Source organism: Augochlora pura, chromosome 7 (genome assembly GCF_028453695.1).
Source record: "Augochlora pura isolate Apur16 chromosome 7, APUR_v2.2.1, whole genome shotgun sequence".
NCBI lineage: Eukaryota > Metazoa > Arthropoda > Insecta > Hymenoptera > Halictidae > Augochlora > Augochlora pura.
Window position 1 is genome coordinate 37,928,222 of NC_135778.1, and position 24,012 is coordinate 37,952,233.

At 38.1% G+C, this 24,012-nt stretch overlaps 1 protein-coding gene across 3 annotated transcripts in view; it reads right to left on the minus strand.

Moving 5' to 3' along the window:
* Positions 1–24,012, minus strand: part of Spri (Src homology 2 domain-containing protein sprint) — a 268,054-nt gene that overhangs the window by 188,328 nt on the left and 55,714 nt on the right. For 2 of the 3 annotated variants that reach the window (XM_078187231.1, XM_078187233.1), the window contains exon 2: positions 84–345. In XM_078187231.1, coding sequence (XP_078043357.1) covers positions 84–164 — 81 coding nt within the window. In that variant the 5' untranslated portion in view covers positions 165–345. Of the gene's footprint in view, positions 1–83; positions 346–3,147; positions 3,164–24,012 lie in introns of those variants that run through there. The other variant, XM_078187232.1, reaches the window with a different exon arrangement.

A 24,012-nucleotide genomic window follows, 5' to 3' on the forward strand; every position in this document is an offset into this window, starting at 1 on the left:
GAAATAACGAATTTTGTCATGGGCACGAATATTTGTTAAGTTCGCGGTAAAATTTGCCTGTTTTTGAATTTTATAGTACTCACCATTAGATAGCTGGAGGCATTGCTGCTCGTCGATTCCCTTTTACGCGGAGACCCGAAGTCCCTCTGTATCAGCGACGTCATCTTTTTGTCATATTAGTCATCAAGCCCAAACGTCGCGACACACGAAAGCGATAATTGATTAAAGCCGCCCGAGAAAACCTTAATTAACGCCGACCTAATAACCACCCGGGCACACTTTTATCACCGTGCACGAAAAAGTGACGCACTGGTAGGTAATCGTCACGCAGTACAGAAGCCGTATCTGCAACATAACACGAAAACATGAATTACGTCTGATAAAGCAGTCGCTTATTAGTGAAAAATATAAATATGAACAAATTTGTATATTCACTGCTAGAAACTTAAAATTTGTAGAGGCTTGTTCTAGGAAAGTATAGCATTTTTATTAATATTTCAACGTCTACTAATATTTCAAAATCATTCGATTAATTCTAACGAAATATATTCTAATGTAATTATTATATCGATAATGGAAAATTAATTTTAGTAGTAACAAATTCGAGAAATTCTTAATTTGTAAGGTAATATTCTATTCTCATTTATTTTCATATTATTGTAGAGAAATTCGAGTAGACGATTTCTAGTAAATTAGAAGAAATTAATTTTTAATATTAAACGTAATTAATATATGAAACGCAACCATTTATTTCTGATGTATGCATTCGCGAATCTTCGTTTATTTCGTAATGTTAGGTTAAATTACACATATACAACTTTTAGCACTTAATGATAACTGCACGAAGTTATCATACGTTATTACCACACTTCGGAAAACTCTAAACAATTTCTACAAATGTTTACATAAATGCTTTCCCTCGACAAAACGATACAAATTGAAACGTCTCCGGAAACATTTGAAAATTTCTCTCATGAATGAATCTACCATTGGCGCGAAGATTGAAGCCTCCCCTTTACAAACAACCCCTGAAAACTTCTTGCTGTACGATTTTCCTGTTCCTTTTATGGAATAGAATTCCTTATATGGAACGAACATCGGTCGTGTAAAGTCCTCGCGCGCCTCGTATTACTATAAAGTGTACCATTCGTTCGAAGATGAAACCACGACGAAAGATCGTGTATCAAAATTCAAGGGGAAAATCATTCTAAAGGGGGTGCCTTCGATCCTAAAAATCATGTTAACATCAGATAAAAGAATTTTCCAGTGTATCCAAATTATTGTACTAAACTTAGCGAATTCAATGTAAATTCGATAAAATCAGTAAATTTAGTAAATTCAGTACATTTAGTATATTCATTAGACTCAGTAAATTCAGTATATTCAATTTATACAGTAAATGCAGGAAATTCAGTATATTAAATTTATACAGAAAATTCAGAAAATCCAGCATATTCAATTTATACAGTAAATTCAGGAAATTCAGTATATTCAATTTGTGCAGTAAATTCAGGAAATTTAGTAAATTCATTAAATTCAGTAAATTCAGTAAATTCAGTAAATTTATTAAATTCAGTAAATTTATTAAATTCAGTATATTCATTAGATTCAGTATATTCATTAGATTCAATTTATACAGTAAATTCAGGAAATTCAGTATATTCAATTTATACAGTAAATTCAGTAAATTCAATATATTCAATTTATACAGTAAATTCAGAAAATTCATTATATTCATTAAATTCAGTAAATTCGGTAAATTCAATAATTTCAGTAAATATAGATTGAGATAAAGCATAGACGATTCTACGGGGACCGTAGAAAAAATTATCGGTTCGACGAGCAAATAAATGCATAAATATTATCGGACACTCGAAAGTTCATTATTCGACCCTTCCGGCCGGGCTCGTTCTCGGGCGTTGGAAACTTGTTCAACGGGGCGCGCAATCAATGCCGCGGCCCGGAGAGAGTCTGCGGGACCCTTTTCATCACCGGGGGTCCACCGGCAAATTTTCTCCCGTCGAATTTTGGCAGTAATTTGCGGCGATATTTCATCGGTTCCACGCGCGCTGCCCCCCCGCCCTCGGGGTGGGATTTAAATCGTAAGCCCCGCTAAAGCGTCCGGCTTACTGCGTCGCCCGTTAAACTGCACGGGCCCTCGAACCTTGTTTCAGGATCTTCGGATTTACGAGCTCGGATTAAACCGGTGAATATGGTTCGGAAAGACACCGCGAGAAATTGGGCGCGGGGCCGAAACGTTATTTAGCGGCGCCCTCTGCCGGCGACGTCGCCGTAAAACAATAATTTCTCCTGACGTCCGAAGAAATTGAGTGGGAACGCAAGCCTGCCGCGTATATCACGATTTTCCGCTATCGAACGGTCTCGCTCGACTAAGTTTCTTTATTTTCGCCCGGTGAGTCATCGTCGAACGGAACGTGAAATCCTATCGCGAGATGTATTAATCTCGAGCCCTTGGCCGATCGATTGTTTATCGATTTTTCAAACGTGCTACGATCCTCGTGGATCGTATTTGTCCAGCACTGCGAAGTTACCGTGTCTAATTAACAATAGTATAAATGTTAAGTTAAGCAATATGTTACTTTAATATTTTAATTTCAAATATATTTACATTTTAAAATACAAGCGAATGTTGTTTTCCTTTAATAATTAAGAAGCGATGTTAATATTCTGTAGGGTAGTCTGTTTGCCTAATAAATTTTTTGTTTAATAGAATATTTGTTTTTTAAATATTCTGCCTTTTATTCCCTGAAACGTTGTCTCAGCGTCTCTTTTGACATTATTAAAATTACTATAATTCGTGTCAACGCCTACATGCCTGAATTAACTCGAATAAATAATATTATTAACAGTTCTTCCATGAAAATATAATCGTTAACTTCTGCACACTTGCACTCGACTAATGCATTTTTATATATCAAATAGAATGGCACGATTAAACGTTATATATTACGGTTAAGAAAATCAAACCAACCCACCTCGTATTTGAATAAAAATCGGAAATAAGAACAAATGAATCGCGGCCGCGTACGCTACTTTTTCCGCCGGACAACTTTCGTCCGATACACTTTTTTTCGCATAACGAGCAGTTCGCAAGAGAAATTAAGGTGAAAGAGCTAAGTGACTCACCGCGTGTATATCCTTTTAAATCCCACTTTCATAAATCGGTTTATGCAAATGCATACCCGGCCCGCGGTTTTCCGTCCACTTATTACACTTTCAACGAGATCTCCGAAGCACCGCGGTTAAACGACAAATCCGGCGCGCACCGAATCGGCGCGCCGCCATAAGCGCGCGGCGAACAAGTTCCACTGTTAAGGGATTAAGCTCTGGAAGCCCCGCCGCGAGTATTTACGCGACGCGACTCGCGAAACCGAACATCGGAAGCAGATTCTTTTCTCTTCCTGCGTCCGGTTGATGTCCGCGTCGTTTCAGCGACCGTGTTCGACGTTGCAGCTCCTCTGATCGTCCATTTTCGCAAGGACTGTCGCGAGAAACGATCGGAACCAACGAAATCGCGTTATCTGTCATCATTTTCCGTGGTATCGGACGCAGTAAATCTGCTTTATCTTAACTTTATTCGTCTGGTAATTTCTTGCGAAGCCGTTCGTAAAAATGGTCGACATTTTTTCACATTATCCGTAGAAATTATACGGTCTAGATAAAGACAATGTAAATTGTTAGAAATCATATATTTCTCAGTGAAACTTTGGAAAATGATATAAAACAAATTTGTCTATATATAAATTTTTTCTTTTTCCTTTTCGCTTTCTGATAAGGTTATGTCTGCTTTAAGGTCTGCTTTAAGATAAACAAAAATATTAAATCCGCTATTATTATCTCGATAGTTAATTATATTAATAGAAATTAATATCTCGATAGTTTTGTTTAATTAACAAATCATTAAAATCATTTCATCAATAATTAAACACGAATATACGTTCGAATATATGAATTTATTTAATTATTACCAGCGAAAGCAACTTCGTATATTAAAACATCGAATAAATAATTATAAAATAAAAATTGTCGAACCGATCAATCGACCGACGATGTGGTTTGATGACGTTTGATGCTAACGATACAAGCGATCGGTCGTTATCGCGTCGAAAGTCGGATTAATTCAGTTTTCCACCGATTTGTAAAGTTATTTGTCATTATTGGACAGCTCAAGCGAGATTCGCTTATCGATGCTTTACCTCGCCTTTATTTTCGAAATGTTCATTAACGATACCAACGGATACACCCATTTGCACTGCAATTTCGTTGCCGCGGTCTTCCGGTCTTGCTCAACCAAAATTTTTTAAGCAATCATTATCAATAACCGATTAAAAACGTTCGTCATATTCGAGATTTTCGTTTCTCGTACGAAATTCTTTTGAGTAATGACGATCATTGTTTGATTAGACATATCGAATATTGCGCTAATATTTCGAGCCGATTTCTAACCTATTTCTAACCTATTTTCGCATCGTTATTCGTACAATTCGTACAATCTTTATTCGAACAATTTATTCGGATCAAGAATTATTCAAACAATTTATTTATAATAATCGTTGCACGAATAAAATATTCAACTGAAAAGATAATCATCTCAGGTAAACATTTGTCCTAAATAATTGAAATAATGCTCGATTTTGTATTTCGAAAAAATTGTAAACCCTTATTATTTTTTCCATTAACATTAAACTGATATTAATTCATCGATAATGCGACAAAAACGAAAGAAGTCCCACCGAACGATCGTATAAAAATGTGAACGCTCTCGCGCCCCCACTATTTCGTTATTATTATTTTCACCGCGCAAGCGATCCAAAATAAGCAGCGACGTCGCATCGCTGTCATAATTATTCTAAAATGTCCTGCCGCTCGTACGACGACTCGATAAATGGCCACCGCCGTCGTTGTTTCCGTCTCCCGCCCGCGAATCCGAGTGAATTATTCATACGGCCCTTGCGCAAACCACGTTGGTGTCGCATCGACGACCATAGGAGCGAACGGGGGGGGGGGGGGGGGGGAAGGGGCGACATCTCGGCCGTATGGGTTTTCTCGCCAGCTGTCTGATGTCATCAAGCGAGGATCGTTTGCGACGATTTCGCAAGTCGATTTTAATCGAGACCAATCAGGGCAATGACTGCCGGCTCCGCCAATGAAGGAGCAACGCTGAAACGTTCCATGGGAACGCGTGTCCCTCGGGGCGACGGTTATTATTGTTTATCCGCCAGGGAAAAACGTCGAATGATAAAAAGCCGGCGCGCGATCGGGCGAACAGTTGCCACCGTGCGCGTATTAACGAAGATGAGAACGGTGATTTGCGAAGATTATACTTCGAGAATAATTGGAGCAACGTGAGTCACCAGGTGTATTTAATAATGTTTTAATCATTATTTTGCTACGATTGTGAATTGAATTAATTACCGGTACACGGTCAAAATAATATGAAAATAATATGATTGTTATTTCGACGACGATAATTAGTGAATATAGGTGAAAATGAAGGGTAATGAATATCTTCCTTCGAATCGCTTATGGTCGTATGAAATTATAGATGTGTGATATAACATAATTTTAAATATAGACTGATGTAAATTCTAATATAATTAGTACTGTAACTAATAATTATAAGTATTATTACTATTATAATATAAATAGTATTATTAGTTAATGCAACGTAAGATAATCTAACATAACCTAGCATGATCCAAGTTAACACAAAAGCAACGCTTGACATGCCACTAAGTATGTAATTATAAGTATTATTACTTTTAATATATAAATAGTATTATTAGTTAATGCAACGTAAGGTAATCTAACATAACCTAGCATGACCCAAGTTAACACAAGAGCAACGCTTGACACGCCACTAAATATGTAATTAAAATAGCCAGAGCGCCAGACCGTAAAACAAATACTTCGCAAAAGCCATGCTCGAAAGACAATACACAAAAGCCCGGCTCTCGCGGCGGCCCAGATACTTTTTACGCGAAACAAACAATTCCCAGCCGCCGCCGCGTCGCGAGAGCCGCCATTTTGGTTCCTCCGGGAGCAAGAAGAGAGCGCCCGGGAGTCCGCGATAAAAAGACGAGCGTGTGTGTCGCGCTACAGCGTCGCGTAATTAAATAAATAAACCGCGCGGACTGTAACGTGAACATCACGTGCGACTTTTACGGCCGGAATGTCGGTTTATATTCCAACGGTGACATAACAGGACCGTTCCGTGGCACCCATGGGGGTCAAGGCGAACGCGCGAATGGCCGATGGCTTGATTAAAGTCGTGAAATTTCGATTGTCCGCCGCGAATTTCGAGCGTTATAAATTTTCGAAGCCTGCCATAAATTTCCTTCAAATTATGAGGCGACTGTTTATAAATGTAACGGGTGGCCTGGCGAAGAATTTTTATTTTGTAATTTTATAAAATCGAAAATACGGGGTGAAAGGAAATTGGAAAAATATGGTATAGTCTTTATACATATAGGTTATATAGGTCTACATAGGTTAACGGTGTTTAATTGAAGATAAATTGAGACATTTACTATAATATGGGCTTTCTATTATACTATGGTTATTTATTATAATTAAACGCCTCGCTTAAGTACTATAATTATTATAATTAACCCCTTGCCTTACAATATCTTGTCAGACGTTTTATGAAGATTTGGGATAATAAAAAATGTAACAACGTGAATATATAAATATATAAAAATATCAAAATATATATATTATATATTTATATACTTATTTACATTAACATTTGCCCAGCTCTCAGCCACAGAGAGAATTAAACCGCCGTTTTCCGTAAACTCGTTTAAGCAAAGATGGCGTCGCTTTCGATATTTGCCATAAAGCCATTTGTTCTAACAAAGTGCCCATGCGATTGCCGTCAAATGAAATTTTCCGCGTTTGGAAACCCCGTTAGGGGACGCGGCGGACCGAATTTCGGTAAATTCGCGTTTAACGTAGTTTACCTTTATCCATAGCCACTCGATGCTTCTTGACTGAGCTTTCGGCCTCTAAATTCAATTCATCGTACCACGGCGGATCGAACACGAAGGGGGAGCGCATCCCGCCACGGCCCGACTACCCGCAAGACGGAGGCAGATTCTTGCATGGAAATCTTGCCAACAATGCGCCGAATTATTGCCTCTCCGCGCGCGTTCAACGACGAGGGATCGGAGCAAATATAATTAAACAGATATTAAATTCACGACCGGCGATTCGATCAATTCGGTTTAATTGACGTATTAATAACCCTTGAGTTGCTGTGGAATAAGTTATTACAGCGTCCCGTGCGCGACTCGCGAGGATGTAAAACTTCCAGTATAATAATAATAATATATAAATACTGTAATGAATAAATATTGTATCTTTCATTCGGTCGGATATTTATTCTGTACTTTACATAATTCTTTTTAATTCTATTCATTCATAATCAAATTTTATTCGTTTAGATATTTAATTCTATAGTTTAAATAATTCTTTTTAATTCTATTTATACGTAATAAAATATAATTCGTTCAGATATTTATCCTATAGTTCAAAATAATTCTTTTTAATTCTATTAAAACATTTTTAATTCTATTTTAATTCTATTCATATATAATAAAATATAATTCGTTCAGATATTTGTCCTATACTTCTAAATAATTCTTTCTAATTTCATTCATACATAATAAAATGTTGACTAGTCCCATTTTCCAGATCTTCTTCAAAAACCGTATAAAATCCTGTCTAATAATTACCTCAGGTAACCGAGGCTTGTCAGTGTCCCAGGTGCGGAGACGTTTCAATGGCAACTCCGGAAGCGCTAAAACAAAATTGGAGCGTGCAAGAAATATGCGTCAGTTCGCACCGGCAACCCTTAAAACATCTCGAGCCGCACCTGCGCGCCGGAGGTGTATTATCATCGGCGAGGGTAGATTTCGTGGTACCGCTCGATTAGCATCGGAGGCCGAAAGTTTTCGGCGGGGCAAAACAAAAATGAAAACCGGCCCTCCGCCCCTACGGCGGGTCCCCATGGAAATGAGGCGAGAGGAAAATTCGCGAATCTCCTCCCCCGTCAGGAGGGTGGAAATTGAACCATTCTAATAAGTTTGGAAACTCGGCGCGCGCGCGCGCGTCACCCGGCCGACCCTCGCGACGACGACGACGACGACGACGACGACGGAACGAGTATACGCGCGGAGAGTCTAGGATTCAATTTCGGCCCTTTTAGCGTCCGCCATTAAGAATGAGATTCGACGCGGAAGTTTCGACGGTAAGACAGAGGGGGCGGCGGGAAGGGGGGGGCGGGAAAGGACGTTCATATTTTTCGTTATTGGAGGGCAGAGTCGCGTCACGATCGTAAACGGCTTGACAAGAAAATGGAACGGTGACGTGGTACGCTCGGATTTATCGTGGCTCTGCCTCTACCAGCGCGTAGGAAACGAAAAGGGATTGCCGCGCGGAGGAGACGCGAACGGTCGCCCTTCTTCGGGAGCAAAGAGCTTCGTGGGGTACGTTCGAGACTCGACTATTCTATTATTGTAAATGATATATGGAACAGTCTGCTGCTCTCCTTTGTTTTCGGACGCGAAACCTTCTCGTGGTATTTCCGCGGGAAACGGACGATCTCGCTGCGGATGTTATTGATACGCGGTTTTCGTTGTTTATGGAGGCAATCTAGGAATCTACATAATATACATATTAATCCTATATCTAATTATAAAGGTAGTTTTCAACATAAATTTCATACTTTCGCAGGGTATGATATTTTTAAAAGGAAATTCCGTCGCACATTGAAACATAAGAAATCTGGTAAGCTAAGGTCATTAACCCTTTGCACTCGAAGAAATATCAACTGTAAATCTGTGATAATTTTTCTACCAGTATTTCCATTTTACATAACAAATTCCATTTTACAACATCATTTTATGCGTATGAAATTGAGCCTTGTGACGCATATAACAATTACAGTTTCAATAATTTTTTAAATCTAAGCTTCGGCGAAATCTGTAAAAGAAATTTTGTTAAGGAACAATTTTATTCGATAACGCGCAGTGAATGCTTTTATTAATTAAAGAAAGGTATAAATTACGTCGTTTCTATTTGAGATATTTCAGGTAACTAACACGAATCAATTCAATAAAAACAATAACGATCAGAAGAGATAAAATAAACCATCGCATACCTTCAGAACTTAAACATATTCGGTGGTCAATAAATAAACCGTCCATTCGATTGATTTTTGCATTCAACTTATTTGTTGAAATTCAACGCTAATAATCATAATTTAAAGAAACCTAATAATCATAATTTTGCAAACTGAACGTACCACATGTCAGTATCCCTGAATTAACAAAATCCAAGACCCCGCACTTTCTTCCGGCACAATAGCCGCCGCGTCCGGCGATCCCTTAGTTTTTCCTTCTACCGAAAGTAGATGCAAGACGACGTCTGCGCCGAGGGTTTAATAAAGCCAGAGGGAGGAGCAGGTGTCACGGGCAAAACGTAAAAACGTCAAAAGTAATAAGCCTCGGAGGAGGCTCTCGCGCGGCGAGAGCGCGCCAGCCAACCCCCACTCCGCGCCCGGCGCCGTTCGGTTTCGTTCTGTCGAACAAAAGCTCTCCCGGACGATAGAACTGTCGATCAATCCCTCCGTTTCTCGTAGACGTAATCTCCGACATTTTTGCCTCGTTAGAAGTTCGTCGTGGCTCGCGAAGGGCGGGCTGCGGACCAATGCCGGCAGCGGCTCGAATGCGAATTCGAAGCGATCCGTGGGTGGGTTATGGGGTGGGGGGGGGGGGGGGGGGGGGGGGCAGCAGTTTCGAAAGAAACCCAGACGCGCGCGGGTCATTGTGCTCGCAAACGCACGTTTAACGGATTCCAATGCTCGATCGAAGGAGGCGGAGGGATATCTCACCGAAGGGGCGGGTTTCTATGTAGGAGAAAATTCAAATCGAATAATCCGCGAGCTTTCGAGACGATTCTCGTCGCTCTGCCGCGCGTACGGGATTCGAATATTTGGAATTTTGGACGATTTTAAGGGTTTGACGATCGGTGGTCTGTGAATCGGATTTTTATCCTGAGCAGTAGCCTGTGAATCCACTGTCATAGCAATCAATAATTTGCCGTCATACCAAAATATTATTATTACACAATTTTTTAGGTATTGCATTTTTTCGCGGCGAGTAAAATAAATAAAATAGATAAAATAAACGTAGAAATGTTTGTAGTCGATAAAGTGTTGACCATTTGAGAGAAGGTCAATTTATTGACGACACCACGTGATTTAAGAACATTTTACCCACTAACAAGCCATGTTAAATTAACAGAATTGTCAGAAGGAACAGCTTAGTTTTATTTAAATCTTAACTATTTTTATTAACTATTTTATTTAAATTGACTATTTTAATCATTATTTTAATAATTAAATCTTGACTATTTTATTTAAATCTTGAAATTTTTATTTTCTGAACGAAGTAAAAGGATGCAATAAAATCATGATCGCCAAGTATCAGAGAAAATTAGGTTAAATTGGCTGAACGGTCCTCTGCCCGCATGCTGCATACCCGTATGATTTACATTACAAACGAACCTTGACACGTGTCCCTTCTTCGATTCGCGCCACGTCGAAAGAATCTTTGAAAGAAACTTTGACGGAGAGCGAAAGTATCCACCTTGGAAAACTTCTCGGCGAGCTATCAATATTTAAATCTGAGACGAAGAAAATAGGATACTTTGAATATTAAAATATAATAAAATAAAATTCTTGGATATCAACATCTTTTAAAATAAAAGACGCGTCGAGATAGCGCGTTATTTATTGAATCACCCGATACAGAAACGCGTGTATATTATAACTGAAGATCGTTGCTTAATTTATATTAAAAAAATATATATATCAACTACTATGAACACGTTGACAAAGCAAAAGAATACATTTCTATCACAGTTTAAAAATCGTGGAACAATTCACGCATTTCAGACATATTTCATTGTATTATTAAAATATACATAACCTATATTATTTCCTCGTTCTCCAAACTTCCACCTTTGATTTATTAAAATATACTAAGACCATCTAGTAACTAAGTCTGCAATCGCTCAGTTGCCAAAAGACAACTAATAATTATTATTAACAACAATTAATAATTTTATTCGTTTCTCCATATCGTACGCGTTCTATTAAATTTACATAAAAATTCTCCCGATTTATCCGAAAATGGACTTCGCATACCGCGTTATCGCATTTCCCATAAATATACCAAATATCGCAATATAGCGGACCGATACTGTAGAGCGGGTTGCAAGCAGCGAGGCGGACACTGGCCATCGCGACCAAGATTACTCTGTTTGGCGCTCGTCGCGGCTCAAGCGTCGATGTAAATTACCATTTAATGAAACGAAACGTAACGGTGCTGCAGCAACAGCAGCAGCAGCAGCAGCGTCTAAATTGAGGCAATACGGTTTTCTTTATCGCGCCAAGGGAAAGGAGGGAGGGAGCGAGCCGGGATGCCGGGAGAGACAGATGAAGTCTAAGTAGTCGGGCGAGCGTGTTGGTGCGTGGTAGCAGCGATAAGTTAGCGAGCAACAAGCCCCACGACCCGTCGCGCACTTTAAAAAGGACGCGCGATTCTCTCCCTCGTCGGCTCCGCGCGCGTGTACACGGTGATCCGAGAAAAAAAAAACACAGGCCACCGCGAGAATTTATGGCGGCTCGTAATGATCGCGCGGTAACAAAAAGTCGCCGGTTAAAACACGTGTCCGCGAATTAACAGTCCGTAAAGCGAATTGATCGCGACAACGACGAGCTTTGATTTCCGGCGCCGGTAGCCATCTTCTTTTTTCTCGCGCACCGAACAATTCTTTTTCCATTTTCTGGACAATACTTTTTCCATTTTCTGGACAATTCTTCTTCCCTTTTCTGGACAATTCTTTCTCCATTTTTTGGACAATTATTTTCCCTTTTTTGAACAATTGTTTTTCCATTTTCTGGACAATTCTTTTCACGTTCTCTGGACAGGAGTTAACACATTTTTATTGTTACAAAAATACAGAAATTATTGTTACAAAAAACTTATTTTGCAACGTAACAGAATAATTTCAGTGGTGCCTCCGAGTCACCGCTCGAGTGCAAAGGGTTAAATGATATTTTTCACATTATCGCAAAAACTATTCTTTGCAATCCTGTCCCGAAGTTTCGAAGGCAGTTCGAACTGGTTCTTTTGTGGCTTTTTATGCGGCGCCCGTATCCGGCGCAGAAAAAACAGGTTTCAGCGTATTGAAATCGCAGAACGAGCAGGTGTAAAACGTATCGATGTGTATATAGATATATATATAGTTATGAAAAGACTGAGTCGGTACTGTCCGAGCGAAGACGGAGCGGCGATGCATTATTTCGTGCAGTGGGGAGCAATCAGCGTAATTGGTCGGGTGGGAACGCGAAACGGGAAGCGCGGCTAACAGTGTCCGTGACGCGATAAATAACTCGATAGAGATCGACCGTACACCGTCAACAAATTCGAGCGAGGATTTTCAAGTTGGACCTCGTCGAGGCCCGTTCGGTGTCTCTTTTCTTCTTTTTTTTTGTTCGGGCAAGAAGCATTCCGTAAACGCACCGAGCGTAGATCCTGCACACGCCGAATAGGATTGTTCCCTTTCGTCGTCGCGACGTGCAAAAACCGAGCCTCTCACAGCACCTTCGAATCGTGCCAGCTGTTATTTGTGAAATAACATTATTTATTATTCGTATGCGAGCTCAGTTTTTTCGTGTATCGAGATATTTTAAGGTACGAGTTTCAAGGAATTTAACCCTTTGCCGTCGAAGTCATTGAACACATTAAGCGCCGATGATCGATACCTTAAATTCCAATATAGTTAAAACAATTTAATTAATTAAAGCAAAACTAGAAAGTTCCGTCAAGTCAAATTTAATTTGTTCAAATATATTAGAACAAAAATGAATTTTCAAGATCGGTCAGAAATTATTGGACAAATATATGTTAAGAAGTATCTAATGAATAGAAAATAAACAAAATGAACTTGTATAATAAATTGTAATAAGTTACAATATTTTTAAGTTGTACAGTACGGTATCGTTATAGATCCTTAAGCTAAAATGCAAGGAGTGTATGTAAATAAATAAAATATAATAAATTGTACAAAATAAATTTATATAATCATTTGTACAAAATAAACTTATATAATAAATTACAGAAAATAGAGAGTGCTTAAGTTGAAGCATTTGAATCTCACACTTGTATTGTTTAAAAGTTTTAAAAAGGGTTACTGCGTTCTAAGCTATTATTAAGATGTCAATGTAAGGGCACGTCGCCGACCATGAGTGTATGCAAGGATACGAAGCAGTTTTATAAAATAAAATGATACTCGGATTACGGTTGTTTACGCAGACTTTTTATTTTTATATTCTATTTTTATGGATTTATCGGAAAATACGTGGGTCAAGGTTAGGCACACGCTAGCACGTTCTTTATTATGGTACTTTCAAGACTCTGTTCTTTTAGTATCGAGCTCTGCTTGTATTATATGAAAATTATTTAACAATTCATTTTACTTACAATTTTAATAATTTAATTACTCTAACGAAATTAGTTACCATTTTTATGCAATTGAAGGAGTTAATCTAGTTGGCAAATGAAAAAAGTAATAAAGTTAAATTCAGTTTTCTATTTTTTGTTTTTTTATTACAGAAAAAGTTAATCATTAGATATTCTCATGGAAATGATAATATTCTTGTTATAATATATTATTTGTGATCGATTCATCAGCAATATGTATTGTGCCTTCTTCATCAGCTGTGCGCGAGTTGTTGTCATTTCGATACGTTCTCAAGTTTTTATGGTGATCATGTTTACCAGGAGGAATGAATGTTTATCAGGTCTATCGTGTCTCTACTTCTTTTCCTTTGTCGTAGCTCTACCTCTAGAATACAATAAAAACTCTGTTCTACATTTTTCAAACTTTCTGATTTACCTGTTACAAACTTCTTTATATTAATGATACTAAATTCTCAACTTATTGCTATAATCACATTCGAATTGTACGAGACAGAGTTTATACCTTTCAAATGTTATTTAAATAATACTGCAAGTATTTTGTCTTCTATTTCGTTATTTCAAACCTTTTATTCTTCCATGTTTTTAAACATTTCAGAACCAATTACCAATTTCATTTCGACAACAAGAAAAATCAGAGAATAAATTTACATCAGAAAATAATCGAAAAATTAAATATAATCGAAGAATAAAATAGAGCCGAAAATTCCGTCAAACGGCTAGAAAAAATAGATTGCGAAGAACAAAGTAATTACCGATGCAGCGCTCGCCTGCCGGACACGTGTCAAGCGGAAGCGCTCCTCGTTCCGTAAAGTTTCGAACCGGTGCCGATGAATTATAAAAAATTCCAAAAGCGGCGGTCCGTTAAATCCTTCTGGTGGGCCACGTGTCGCCGGGTAACTGCACAAAGAGACCCGAAAGGAACCCTCGCGTTACCCGAAGGGTGGAAAACGTTTCTTTTGCACGTGCCCGTTCGCGGTGCGCGCGCGCTCGTCCACGTTGTTCAAACAAGGGACACACAACAGGGGACACAGAGGACACATACACACACACACACACACTCCGCGACACGACGATCAACGACTTCGCCCGACCACGGACATCGAGACACTGAACCGCCAGTCCTTGCCCTCGAAAACGTTCAGGTGCCTCTCTGCACCGCCGCCGTCTGCAACGTAAACAAAGAGTCTTGTTTGCGATCCACATTCTTCCTCGTCTCTCGACACGGTTTCTTCATTGTCTTTCCAATGGATAATTGCTCGAACAGTCGATGCTCTTTATGCATTCGAGATCGGCTTCGAGCGCGATCCCAGCTGTCTCTTTTTTGGTTATTGCTTTTCTTCGAACGGCTGTGCGACACGCGAGAAGCAAATCGGTGAATTTGTTTATGGAATATTAATCCTTTGCACTCGAGCGGTGACTCTGAGTCACCACTAAAATTGTTGCAGCGCGTTCCGAAATAATTTTATTGTTATGAAAAATTGAATTTCAGAAATTATTAAAAGGATAACTGCTGTTATACGAGTTACAGGATTCAATTTCAATTGAACATAACCTTATAAAATTTATTGTTAATTCCTTAACCTGGTCATGTTGGTCACACAAGGTTTTTGCAAGATTGGATTTTATTTGATAAAATGTATATATTTTTGGAATGTTTAATATCCTCGAAAATAATTATAGAAAACAGTGACCAATTTCTAAAACTCTATATTGCAAATCTAAATCTAATATTCTTGATATTTAAATATTCCATAAATCAAATTTTAACTCTTACAATATTTATTCCTATTATTGTTCCACCAAATGCAAATTTTTCTACATTAAATACTCGAACCCTCGACAATCAATTAATTTTCCAATGTAAATTCTTAATTCCCACAAAATTCTTTCGTTATTCCATTAAATCTCGTATTTAGTAATATCAATCTCCAACCCCCACGTTATTTCACTAAGTCAATTTTATCACTCTCGCAACAAACAATTACTCCACCGTTCCGTTAAATACCGTTTGTTCTTAAATCAATTTCCATCCTTCATTGTTCTATTAAAAAATTGTCTCGTCGTTGATTGTCCAAATCGGGTTGTGGACAAAGATGGCGGACAGTCCTTGATCCAGATCCACTCGCGACAGTTCGGTGAATGGTCCGCGAGATAAACAAACGACGATCGGTGGGAGGTGAGTTCACAGATCACTTGAACGCGATGAATCGTCGAAGGCGACGATTGTTAATTAAAGCTACGATTGTTAATTAAACCGACGATCGATAATTAAAGCGACGATTGTTAATTAAACCGACGATTGTTAATTCAAGCGACGATTGTTGATTAAATCGACGATTGTTGATTAAACCGACGATCGTTCATGAAAACGCGGCGATGAATGGCGCGTCGATCAGCACGAATTTAGCGAAGACACCGGGCGTCAAGAGGACGACGACCAGAGAGAAAGACTCCAGCACCACTGGTTGCGGCATTAACATCATCATCGCCATCAACCTCCTCTTCATCACCACCACCACCGAGCATCGCCACCAGCACCGCCGCCATGCGCCACCAGACCCACCAGACAGTGCCCGTGCGTGCCCTTAGAGCCTGCTCGGACTTTCACGGAGCCCGGGCGTTGCGCGCACACAAGGCGGCCTACTCGACCGTAAACAGTAATAATTTGTTGTTCCGCGGCTGTTAACTCTCCTAGATTGGGACCTACGCTTCTGGCCGTGTTCCATCGCCGGAGATACAATGGCGAATATTTCGCGCGTGTTGCACGCCCGCGGCGCAGAGGCCGCTGAATGGGTAGATAACGATTCGGTAAAAAGAGCATCGACCCGTTGCGATATAAATATTTGCACGCGGACGCGGATTTATTGGGCGTGGATGAACGCGGTGCTTGCACGCGCGAATAGGTTCGTTTCATTTATTAACGCGATTCGAATTCTTATCTTCGTTAGTCTTATTTTTCAGACGTTTCACTCGAATTGTATCGTATTTAATTATTTATTGCAGTAATTTCTAATGGTTTTAATAATTACTTCTTTTATTGTTATTTTAATCGCATTTTCGATACGTTTTTCTCGTATTATATCGTCTTTAATAATTTTTTCTACCATCTTCTAGTGATTTTATTGATTATTGCGTTTATTTTTATTTTAATCTTATTTCCGACACATTTTCGTCGAAGTATATCGTCTTTAATTATTTATTGTACACTTTATAAGTATTGTACTAATTAATGTTTTTCTATTGTTACTACTTTTCAGTTGTTTAACAAAGTATCTTCTCTATCATTGCTGCTTTTTAATTGTTTTACTATTTATTCTTTCTACTAATTTCTTTCCTCTGTTATTGCTATTTTGCAATTATTATATTTGATAAAGTTTAATTTCGGTAATAATCAGGCGATAATACCAAACTGTATAATATTAAGCGATTATACCAAACTGTATAATATTAAGTGATTAGACCAAACTGTATATCAAGTGATTATACCAAACTGTACAAACTCAAGTGATTATACCAAACTGTATAATACAAACTGATTATACCAAATTGTATAATTCCATAGAATAATGCCTAACAACCAAATTTCGGATACCAACACCTAAATATCTAATTTCAAACGGCACACATAACAAATAAACAAATAAATGCCTGTAGAAAGACCCAAATCTTTTTATTCCATCGTTTCAAATATCTGGAATTTTAGAAGACGTAAACTTCTCTAACAGACTGTACTTCCTGCAAGTTTCACATATCAACGCCATTACTGACCATTTATCAACAAACCATTTTTCTTCTTGAATATTACAACAACGACAATAATAATGACAATAACAATAATAATAATAACAGTAATAATAATCAGAAGTCCATGGTCGGATAAACAAATCCTGCGTGGCAATAACAATAATAACAATGACAATAGCAATAATAATAATAATAATAATAATAATAATAGTAATAATAATCAGAAGTCCATGTATAAACAAATCCTGCGTGCTGATTTAGCGGTGATATAGCTGACCTCCGCCGAAACTAAAAAGATTAACAATCCGGAACGGTGACAGAATTACGCGGCGATTGTTGCCCGAAATTTCGACGAGGCGATTCTCCCGGTTGCCGTGGCCGTAACAAGATTCAATGCGGATAACGCCGCGCGTACATTAAAAATACAGGGGGAGAGAAAGAAGAGACGCGGAGGCGCGAGTTTCGCCGGCCCGCTGAATCATGCAACTAAAATATACCGAGTGTACGTTCGGTACGTTGCCGTGAGTATGTCTTCATTAAAAGAAAAAAGGAAGGAACGGAAGGAACGAAACGGACGAGCGAAGCTCCAGCTGTTTATTAATAAACGAGAGACCGCGGCGGAGGCGTTCGCGTTCGGGTCCCGATCTTGCGCGACCAGCTGCTATGTTATTCGGATCGGAACTTGGGTAAATATTATCTGTAATGGAAATAGGAAGCGACCGAAACAATTCATTTCGATCCTTTGGAAATAAAAATGATGTTAATTCTGTTCGAGGTCACGGAAGTGTTAATTAAATTATTTCGTTCATCTTTGTTTGATGAAATTCATTTTCATTTGATTACGACGAAAGAAATAATTCGCCAAATAATAAAATATGCGATACAGAGAATTTATTTAAATAAGAAATGTTCAAGTTAATTTGCTTTATGCAAAAGATAACAATTGATATAGTATAATTCAACGTGTAGAAAAATATAGATTTGGCAAAATAAAATTATATAACAATTAGTCAATTAATATTTTCTTCGAATCATTTTCTAGAAATTATCAAAGTTCCACAAAATCAAATCGTAAATTCCCACTTAATATTTAGCACGATTTTAATTTTTTTAACTTTAGAAATACAGAACCAGATAAAATAACTAGTTTTTGAAGACAGTCATTTTTTGCTATATTATATTACGAATTTATTTATCAATAAATCACTAGTATAATATAATATAGCAAAAAATAGTTTTGAAGTTATAGTTTTTGAAAATATAGTAATATTGAAAAAAAGTAGTAGTTTTTGAAAAAAAAGTGTAGTATTTGAAAATATAGTTTTTGAAGACAGACATTTTTTGCTATATTATATTATACTACTATAATATTATAATAGTATATTACATTACATGCCACTATTTCTGATCCTTCCGAACCCAAAAAGTTTCGAAAAGTTGGAAAACATAAATAAACTGAATAATAGAACGAAATAACGTCAATATTCGCGAAATAACCTCAAAGAACAACGCGCTATAGACAACGATACCTTTTCTTAGCGTACCTCGTCGACTCTCGTTAAAAGTCCAGGATACGAGGGTTTAAGGACTACACGATAAACGCGAAGGATTACAAGCATCGTGTTTGCAGGCCGACTTCCGATACCATAACAAAATATAGATTGTGGGAACAGAGGTTCGCGAGCAGCGGCGGCAGAGCTAGCCTAGCAAGTTTGAACGTTATTACCAATTAAGTGCAACGCGACGCGAGTAATTATATTCGCCTGCTTCCGTTATCCGTCTTTTGTTTCTGCGGTTCGCCGGGGGCTCAGATATGTAATTAAGGAAATTGCGGTATCATTGAGACGTAAACGCTCGCGCAGCGTTTTATCTTGAACAAAACGAAATACGCGCTGCGTATCCTGCGCGGGAAACCGTGTTACGAATTCACGAAAATATATTTCCCGATCCAATGCATCGACGCGATACCATTGACGATATATTATAATAAATTCTATCGTAATAACAAAATTGCTACTTTGGATAATCGTTGCGTATCCGAGAGTTATTCGTTATTATTACGCAATTCCTTGGTGAAATTACATGTCCGAGTTGCTTGGACTTGTATAATGGCTGTCGAGTCAGTATTTTGCATAAAAAAGATATTTGCAAACAGGAAATGGAGAACAAGTTTGACAAATGGACATTCGAGTTCAAATTATGGTGATAATTAGTTTACATTGTGACTCTTTATTTTTCTTTTATGGAACGGTAAAGACAGTCTTCGAAGTTGTTCACGTTAATTAATATGTGCACACCTTTATAAGAACACATAATTACCAATGTCTCAGAATCCAGAAACGTTACAAAAAGTATTCGATACACACACGTCTCGACTGTTTACCATGAAACGATTTATTGGTCACACTAATTAATACATCGAGTTCCTTGACTGTGTCTTGACTTCATTGAAAAAAAACATAACCTGGACTTCAATCAAAAAACATAACCTAGTATTCACTGAAAAAACATAACCTAGTATTCATTGAAAAAACATAACCTTGACTCCATTGAAAAAAAAACGACGGACATCATCTAACGCGGTTTAGTAACCTGAAGTGATCTAACCGTTTATATAATCAGCTGACGGCGGATCTTTGTTTATCTATGTTACGTGCAAGTTTATAGAACGCATGAAAACGCGTGGAATAACGCAGCCTATCTAATTATCTATTACAATTTTAAAATAATAAAATAGTAAAAAATGAGGGTTGCAAAAAAAATAAGAAGTTGAAGCGACTATGAATAAAATTTGAAAAATACGCACGAACAAAGAAGATTATTAAAAAAATATCTCATAGTAACATTTTCGCAATATCAGTGACAGTGATAGAAAAATTTCGAGAATAATTAATTTCAATTTGTTCGATAGTTTACAAGTTAAAGAACAGAATTAGGTGGAGAGAGCGTATGCTTCGGTCTCCGTTGAAATTTCAAGGCGCGATATATCAAAGCGAACCCTTCGGATTCGTTTCAGGAAATGATAAAAGCTCGGCATAATAACGTTACCGCTCGACATTCGGCGGCAATTAAATCAAAAAACGATCCGGCCGCGCTAATTGCCCCGGTGTCAGGCTTCATTACGATCCACCTTTGTTCTCCCCGGTTCAATCCCCTCTATTTGAGTTAAGCGTCATTGATTGGTCGTAATATGCAAGGATTCCGTGATGTTCGCTAATGCGATCAGAGTACCTCGACGAGCAGCGTGGCCCCCTCCCGCTTAACGCAAATAAATGAGCACATAATAAATATTAACCTCGCGTAAATACGTGACTAACATAAATGCGTGCTCGCATAATAGATCTCTCGTCTAACATAAATAAATTGAAAATACGAGATTTCCTTTTAACGACGACGATAACGATTATTATTTCAACTATTTTATCTCGCGACCAGTAATTTTATAAATTATTTTAATTTCACCGATTACTTTTATTTATCGATTTCAAGGAGTCGCTTTGTTAGTGTAATCTACGATTCAATACATCTTTGACTAAATTATAGTTACATTGTTTAGATTATAAATTATTATAAATCGATAAATGACGTCAAAAATCGTTGAACTAAATATGTTTTATGAGCAGTGTATTCAAGATATAGTATGTTAAAGATAAGATAAATTCAAATTAATTCTGGATTATTAAACAATCGTTGGGTAAATTAAAATGGTAATTAAAAACGTGAATAGAAAAATTAACGTATAATTAAAAAATTCTTTGTCACAATTTTATTCAGTATTATTAGTGTTACTATTATTATGTACTATCGCTGTTATTATTATTTATTACTGTCCTTGTTATTATTGATTATTATTAATATTATTATTCTATAATATATATAAATATTGGACGGCACAGTATGTTCTACCAAACTGAAACGAAATTAAACAAATTACATATGTATAAGAAATCCCTTAAAATTACAATAGAAAAAAGGGAACTCGTGGGAATTTATGAAAAAATTGAACTATACAGTAGAATAAATCCTGACGAAAAATCTGCGTGAAAAGCGGTCGCGCTCGCGTGTAAAACCTCGTGCGACGATTATTTTGAGTAGCGTTACGATTTCAGTTTTGTTTATCGTGAAATGGCCGCAGGCGCGCTCGGGACTCAGGAAACGGATACGATTATGCGGGTGGCTGTGTGCGAGCGTGCGGCCCGTATTATAGTCATTTCCAGTGCCGCGTGAGACGTAGAAAAAAAAATAATAAAAGAAGGAACGGCGCGGCGATACGAATCGAAATCGTCGTCTTTTTCTCTCGGTCGTTTCCGGTCCTTTCCGTGGCAGAAAACTCGGTGCTTCGCGGAAATTCACGCGCGCGAGGACAAGGATCACGGCCAGGACGAGATTTCATAATTAATCCGCGACCCGAGGCTTTCCACGACCCGCAACCACTTAATTAATTAATTAATCAAATTGGATTGGCCAATCCACGCCTTTTATGTTCTCAGTCGAGCGACATCCGTGTTCACGAACGATTCCGCATGCCTTCTTCTTGCGTCATCGGACTCGGAGCAGCGCAATACCTGACCAATTTCGAGAGTAGATGTCGCACGGTTTAGGCGACACCTTCTTCGATATGTATGTTAATTAGCACCTTGCTATCTAGGAACATGGTTGAGCAATGGCTTATTCCGACGATGGAATTGGAGATGAAGATTAACCCTTTGCAGTCGAGTGACGACTCTGAGGCAATATATATATGTTTAATTTATAACATAATATAATATAAATTTTATTTACTAATTATGATTTACTAATTTACTAATTTTCTCTACTAATTTTTTACTAATTTTCGTGACTGAAATAACAATTACACTATCAACAAATATCTCGATCTAAGCTTTGGCGATATCTATAATAATAATTTTTAATTCTTGCGATTGGTACAACAGTATCAATTTTAACAATTTCCTGAATCTAAATATTATTGATTTAAAAATGATTTTGCAACGTGACGGAACAATTTCGGTGTCTGATCAAGCTGAGAAATTTCTGCCTGAGAGCGCAAAGGGTTAACCATTGCCCAAGCTCGGGAAACAAAAGGCGACCCTAATAACACATCGACGGTATAAATAAATGACTAATGCGTCGGAAAGTCGCGTTCAGAGCCGAAAGAGGAAGTTCTGTTCACGCGGTTGCCAACGATCCCATAAACCGGCCGAATAAACCCGCAATTAGACTAATGAAATACGCGCGGGCCGAGTTCGCAGCGCTGATCGGCGTCTTCTTCAGGGTGGAAGGAAGCCGACCGAGTCGGAAGTGTAGTCGGAAAGGTTCGCGTTGAACCGGTAACGCGACTTTCTTTGTTTTCTTTCGCCGACTATCGTCGGGAACGGGAATCGGTAAGATTAAACGGTTCGACCCGCGCGCGATACGCGTGTAAACGAGTTCGTGAGTCATATCTTGCCGGAAGAGCGCGAACGGTATCTCGGGAGGCCCCCGACCCTTTTTCGTCTCCCGCGTCGGGTGGTTCGCGCGCGCGCGGCAACAAATCGGGAGATCTCGTTACGCAACTAAACGGACCGTGCTCTCGCACGGGAAAAACAGCGCGGACGCCGTCGCGACGAGAAAAAGTACTTTCGTCGGGCCGCGTTACGTAAATTGGTTCGGCGCTAACACCGTCCCGCGGAGAATTTTACCGAAGGCCGTCGGGAGAGTCTCGTTCGGACCATTTCACGGTTTTTCAATCCGAGATGGGACGATAGGATAAGGTGAAAGTGTTTTGTAAATACAAGAACAATTTTAGCTCGTAATTAACACGTTCGTCGCTCACAATTAGACTCTAAAATCCCCACATAATTGAAGCAATTTAAATTATTAAAATAAAATTAAAAAGTTCACATTTATCATAGAACTCTTTCGCATTCGAAAAGTCATAGTCGAATTCATTTTACTCGAATATATTGCGATAAAAATAAATGTTCAGAATTGGTCAGAAATTAAAATGGTGCAACTTTTTTGAAACTGAATGGCTTGAATTTTTCTGTAAATGTTAGAGCGACTGTATAATAACTGGAATATCTTTTTATTAAATTTACAAAATGCGTTTAGTATCTCTTGATAACTTGTATGCACATGGAAAATTTACGTGATTAAATTACTTATCGGAAACAATTATAACAAATAATATTTATTTGTTATAATAATTTCGTGGAACTGGTTTTATGTAACAATATATCCGTGCGAAATCGACTGTATTTTATCACAGAAATAATTAGTAAAAGGGGAAAAATGTCATTTTGAAATATTTCGGATAGAATATTGCAAGATGTCGAAAGCCAGGAGGCGTGCCCCTTGCGGGAGTCTTATTTCGTGCCGGTTAATTCCGCGCCCAGGTTTAAACGATATTTAATCAATTAAATCGCGATTTATTTGATCACCGACCAAAGAAATCGATTGGTGTTGAAATCGAAACAAGTCAGAATCGCCAACCTTAACCTCTACCGTGGGTTGCAATAGCTTAACCCTTTGCACTCGTGGCCATTTTAGCTCTAAATCTATAATAATTTTTCTGTCTCATAATATTTTCATTTTAAGCAACGAAGCATATTTCATATATACCAAATTAATTCTCATGATTCATACTAACAGTGGCATATTTAACAATTTTTCTAAAATTGAACATTGTTGCTATAAAAATTATTTTAACGGG